Source organism: Cynara cardunculus (genome assembly GCF_001531365.2).
Source record: "Cynara cardunculus var. scolymus isolate 2C chromosome LG 16, CcrdV1, whole genome shotgun sequence".
Classification (NCBI taxonomy): domain Eukaryota; kingdom Viridiplantae; phylum Streptophyta; class Magnoliopsida; order Asterales; family Asteraceae; genus Cynara; species Cynara cardunculus.
This window is the reverse complement of record NC_037543.1, coordinates 18,348,997-18,355,535: the sequence shown is the minus strand read 5'-3', so window position 1 is coordinate 18,355,535 and position 6,539 is coordinate 18,348,997. Positions and strand designations below refer to the sequence as shown.

Genomic DNA, 6,539 nt, shown 5'->3' with positions numbered 1-6,539 from the left:
TTGAATGGTTAAGAGAAACTCATGATATAAAATCATTCAAAGGGTTTTAGAACCATTAAGAGGCAGACTTTTTTTTTCCAAACAAAATTCACCTCTTAGCGATTTAAAGGTTGTCTCTTGATGAAACTATTAAGAGGTAAACAAACAACTTTTAACTGATTCACATATTAACCTTTGTGATTCATATATATACTAATTAACTGATTCAAATATGAACCTATTCATATATGAATTAGTTAAATAGTTCATATGTGAACTAATTAACGGGTTCACACATGAACATCTAGTTCATATGTGTATCAAATGGGTTCACATATGAACCCGTTTGCCGCCTATTTGTAAAAATTATGAAAATACCCCTCTATATTCCGTATACCCATGCGAGGAACTATCCGGTGCTTCACGATCAAAGCTGCAAATGTTGATCAGATGAAGGGCTAGAATCACTTCTTTACTTCTCAAATATTTACCACTTCTCAATTAAACCTTTCCATATATATATGAAACAATTTCATAACTATATATGAAACAAATTCATCAAAAAAAGTATTATATGAAACAATTTGACAAGATTAAACAATTTCATGAAAATGTTTCATAAGATTAAACAATGAAATCGACGTATGAAAGTGGTTTGTACGGTTTTTACAAATGAGGATGATTTTCATTTGATCGCTCATATATATATATATATATATATATATATATATATATATATACTAGTTGTGTGCCCGCACAATGCTATGTAAACAGGGCGTAGAAATCATAAACATAATGATTCAATCACCCAGCACAAATTTTGAAGTGTCACCTCTTGAGATCGTCTCGGCTATGTCTCCCTAGTTGGGATTTGAAGATAGCACTTATAAACATAACGATTTGATCATCTTCAACGAATTCAGATAACAAATGTGTAATTTTATTTCCATTTCTATGAAGCGATGATAACTTTTTTGGTGGAATATTGAGATTGAACTTCTTGAGGTACAATTGTATATGTAAGCTCTTGAATGTCTATGTTGGCTCAATGTAAGATTGCACCCCTGTTATGGAGTCTTATATCAAATGTCTTTGATCTAGCGATATGCGAGTCTTTGGCCTTTTAGGAGGGCAAGGGTTTAAGTCTCACCAAAGATGAAGAGGATGTATACGTTTATTTGTTCTATTTGTCATATATAAATATTATATACTTAAAAAAAAAATACTCTTGGTATGGGAGTCGAACCTCTTGTGCATGTTGTATTTTCATTTGGTTGTTTTGGAACAGTTGTTGAGATATTGAATTAAATGGCAGATTTAACCCTTCTTAACTCATTCATTTACATTTTTGGTCCGATAAAATAAAAATCATTTTTTTCCCTTTCTTTTCATTATTTCCTATTTTAAAAATTCTACAATTATTTCATTCGATTAGCCACATAAATATTTTAAGACTTCTAATTAATTATTTTATTTACTCAATATGTTTTAGATTATTATTTTGGTTTTATTTTTATAAAAATATTAAAGACACCTATAATATTATTCGTTTATTTTTATATTTAGAATTTTGAATTTGACAGAAAGGATCATAAAAATAATGATAATAAAATTGATTTTTCTTCGTAAAAAAATTCAATTTATGAATGGTCAATCCTTTGTAAATATCCCTGATTTATTAAATTCTTTTAATCTCAAGTTGTACACAAAGTGTCTCAATCCAGGTAACCGTTTGTATAATTACACAGGCAGTCAAGGTATGCCTGCAAAAATTGATGCAAAAGCAAATAAAATACCTGTTAAAATGATTTCCCACGACTTCAGTTTTGCGTTAAAAATATAGATATTAAATGAGTAGTCAGAACATGGAATTAATGTTAAGTTGTCCATCAATGTGACAAAATAGAACTAATGTGAAGATTAAAATGAAAAATCAGTAGCAGAAATGGTATTCAAGATATTGACAAACAGAAAAAACTGAAGATACAGATGGACAAAAACATACCTTTTACATTTTTAGATGTTATGTATACAAATAGCCTCATTTCCTTCCTTCGGTACAAGCTTACCAATCAACTTAAGGAGACTACCATCTAATAATCGAGCTGATATTTGATCAAGTAACATAGACGAAGTTGAAGCATCGACCGAGAAATCTGGTCCATAGACAAAGTTTGGCCCCGCCCAGGACCGATTACGAAACACGGAGATCGGGCCATGGTTACGAAAAGAAAATCAAGGAACGGGACTTATTTATGTATATAAGTATCAAAATCATTTATTTATACTTCTTTACAAATTTATTAGACTTGAGTCACTAAGTAAATTGCATGAAAAAGTAACATATTTTAATTTGATTTCTATTTTGGGTAAAATACTTTCAAAAAATTTCTATTTTGATACTTAAGATGTAAAGCTTTAAACATTTTAAGTACTCGGGTAACCGGTTGAAGACTAATTTTAGATTAAAAAAAATCATGTCACTAACCACGTCAACAAATAATACTGAGTTGGATACCGCATCACTCGTCACATCAGCATAATAGCCGGTTAATGCTATAACCAGTTACCCGGGTACTTAAATGTTTAAAACTTTACATCTTTGGTACCAAAATGAAAGTTTTGAAAGTAAATAGGAATCAAGTTAAAGTACGTTACTTTTTTATGCAATTTGTCATTAAATAAATATTAGATATAACAATAACTTTATCAACTTTGAATTGGATTGGTTCGACTAATCCAATCTAAATGAACCTAAAATCTAACTATCGTAGAATCTAACTATCGTAGAATTTCCTAATGGGCCTCTACTTGGACAATTTTCTGATTATATCATTAGGAGTTACTTCGATCCGGTGGGAAATCCGGTTCACCCGATTCGAATGGGGATGGGGATTCCCCTCTAAAACGGGTTCCGAGGCCGGGGATCCCCGTTAGACTCAAACCGGGGGCGGGGACGGGGGATGTTACTCAAACCGGGGCCGGGGTCGGGGATTCCCAGTATAATCAAACTAAAGGATACTATTTATGGGGTTTGACCGGGGTTTTACCGAGTTTTGACCGGGAATTGCTAGAGATTTGACCGGGGACGGGATGACAATCCCCGTACCCGCCGGGAACCGGGGCCAGGGCCGGGGGACGTTACTACAAACCGGGGCCGGGGCCGGGATTACAAAACCCGCCCCATTTCCGCCCCGTTGTCATGCCTATTAGGAGCATCCACCATATACATTACCACTGAGATATTGTGTGATCCGCTATTTTGAAGCAGATATGGGAATTAAGCGGGGACCTCAATCTCCATCCCTCAATAGGGGACGGGGATCCTTAGTGGATTTTTTTTTCCCGTTTATGTAAGATGTTTTAGATAAAATGTGTTAAACACCACATTTGAGTTGATCGATAACGGTGTATGTTTAAATCTCACTTATTTCCAAAAAAATAATAAATAAGATATGGTTCTGGGGGGAAATCCCCTGCCCCGTTGGAGTGGGTTTTCCAATATCATAAAATTTTTAAAGATCTGTAAAGATGGTTAAGTTTGCATAATCAGTACCTGAAAACTCAACTTTCAATAAATAACGACCACCGCCTTGTATGTGACATTTCCTTTCCTTACAAGGGTGTTTCTGACTGTCAGATATGTAGAGTTTATTTAACCAAAGAACATATAGTATAGAGAAGAGAAAGGGACCATGTCTAGCATACACAATGCATAGATCCATTGTAAGGGCAAAAAAAATACATTTCTCAAGAGTGCCACCATCATATAGCTTTTGGAACTGAAATGTTAATACAAGACTTTAATGAATCAGAAGGTAAATGCGCTTGCCTTTATACAAAAATCCCATGCTCGAGTTCTATGGCTGTCAAATTTGTTGTTTTTTAGCTTAAATTTTGGTGGTTTCATATACCCTCTAGTGTTTTTTAAAATATATGTGTAAACCGGACTGAAACATAGGTCTTTTCTATTTCTATGTAAGGACAAGGAACCAACCTACAGATCTATATTAATATTACTTGAAAATTTTTATGCATATAACTGTGTTTGTGCATCCAACAATAAACACCCAAGATACCAAAGGGTCGTTGGTTCAATGGTACCCCAGGCGTCAAGGGTTTAAAACTCACCAAATGTGGAGTGTGCGTGAGCATTTGTCGTATATACTTCAAAAACGAATGAACACCAAAGATCCCTCTTTGTCGTCCTCCTGATCCACGAGCATTATCGTAACGTATGTTCACCTTTTATAAGGTTGAATGTGATACTTTTGGTACTCGGAAGAAAACGATATCGACTCATCATCGAGCTTTTTCTTCAATCTCCTCCAGGTTCTTAACATATCAGACTGTATCAACCCTCTATATAGCATCTCAAAAGTCACCTTTTGTGGCAAAATCCCTTTTTCGATCATTTCAACGAAATACTCACATGCTTCTCTCCACTTTTGCTTTTCGCACAGATCATGAACCAACAGCGTGTATGAATCCAAATCCGGCCCGACCCCACTAACCTTCATATCGTCCCAGATCACTTTAACAAGATCGAAGCGGTTCAACCTCGTAAACATCCCCAAAAGGATGTTATACGTGTGTGAGTCGGGTAAGGATACGGAATCATCTTTGATTTTCTTATACAGTCTAAAAGCACCATCAACATCTTTCCTACCCCTATACTCCTTAAAGAAACAGTTAAAAGTTGTAGCAGATGGAGTAACCCCATTGCAGACCATCTCATCGAGCAATTTTTCAGCATCTTCAAGCCGTCCGCATGAACAAAGACATTTCACGACAGAGGTGTACGATGTCAATGTTGGACGGATGCCTTTCTCCTTCATCATCTTTAACTTTTCAAGGGTAAGATCTGGCTTATGTGCTCGACTATAAACATGGAGCACGATTGAATAACTAGTTACATCTGGGTCTATACCTCTTTGATGCATTTCATCGAGCAGGTTCTCTGCGGCTTGGAGTGTCCTCTCGAATCGATCATCAGGGTGTAAACTGGACCTCCGACATATACCATTCAAAAGAACATTGTAAGTAACCACATTAGGTTCGATTCTGCTATCCAACATCTCTCTGAAGAACCTCTCTGCCATCTTAGACTTGTTTTCTTTACACCACCCGTATATCAGAATCGTGTACATCTTTGCATCAGGCTGGAATCTCCAGCTCTTCCATTTATTGAACATCTCTGTAGCGACTTTTGGATAGCTATATTTACAGAGTGTGTCAAAAAGGAAATAGAAATCATCAATGGGCTGTTGGTCAGCATCATTTACAACAAAACAACCCATATCATCAAATGCACGGATGGCTTGCCGAGTCAAACCAGCAGCTATAAGCCGACGGATTAACACATAAAAAGTGGTGGAAGTTGGGTTCACGCCGTTTTGGTCCATTTCGGTGATTAATTGCCAAGCCACATCAAATTGTCGGACTTTACCCAATATGTCGATCATGAGGTTGTATGCAGGGGGGTCATGAGAGTATTGAGCTTGCTCTTTAGCCCAAGAGAAAAAAGCTAAGGCGATTTTGGAGATGTTTTTGAGACGAATTAGGGTTTGGTGGACGAGATTTGGGGTAAGCTTAATGCCATTAAGCTGCAGAGATGATTCCATGGAATGGAACGGATTATGGTGCTGGATAAGTATCTGAGAAATCAAATCAGCATCCCTAGAAGATTCAAGTGAAGGAAGTGAAGGTTTTGTCATGGCTTCTGCTACAACTTCTTTGGGATCAAAAGTTGAGCAAGAGAATGAAGAAACGAAACGGAAATGGGACAATGTGAACATCATGCGGCGGGAGTGGCGGAAACACAATGCCATTGGCAAAATGTTACTCAAGATTAGTGCGATCTGCCACTCGGTAGTCGGTATTGATGAATACACAGCACAAAAACGAAAACTTTCTGTTTTAGGTCACCAAACTGCTTTTTGCTAGCATTCTGCAAGAAAGAAAAAACAAGCAAGGCAAGTTGTTCAGTGATGTAATAAAGAATCAAAGATAAATACACAAACCAAACGAGGCCAATATATCCCTCCCGAAGGAAAGGGTGGGGCTGCGGGCGGGATGTATGCAGACATGTTTTCTACCCCGGAGAGTAGAACGTTTGTTTTTGAAAAGGATCTGTAAATGAACAAATTCGATATGGTAACTCCTTCATACAAAAGGTTTTCTAATCATCCCTTAGGGTGCGTTTGGTGCTCAGACAGGACAGGACAGGACAGGACAGCTGTTCAGCGTTTGGTAAGACAGGACATGACAGAACTGGTTAAAATGACCAATTTACCCCCAGTGAGCTGTTTAGTGTTAAAATGACCAATTTACCCTAATCACGATTCTTTCAATCGTCATCCATCTCGTTCTCTTCTCTGCTCCATTTTCTGCAGATTAACAATGGTAATGTTGCCATTGTTACAAGTGATCCCAAACCAATCTGCACATGGATCATTCCCTTTCCAATTATTAGCCAATTTGGGGGAATAATCCATCGACTTCGCAATCGATAGCAACGTATTCACTCGAGGATAACAGTCACCAGGCTCCGGCAAACA

The 6,539-nt window shown here is 36.9% G+C and overlaps 1 protein-coding gene across 1 annotated transcript; it reads right to left on the bottom strand.

The window, feature by feature from the left end:
- Positions 1 to 3,966: 3,966 nt before the first annotated feature.
- Positions 3,967 to 5,999, bottom strand: LOC112529779 (pentatricopeptide repeat-containing protein At2g13420, mitochondrial-like). The gene has a single exon (XM_025141181.1). The coding sequence runs from the start codon at positions 5,808 to 5,810 to the stop codon at positions 4,221 to 4,223; it is 1,590 nt and encodes a 529-aa protein (XP_024996949.1). The 5' UTR covers positions 5,811 to 5,999; the 3' UTR covers positions 3,967 to 4,220.
- Positions 6,000 to 6,539: the final 540 nt, after the last annotated feature.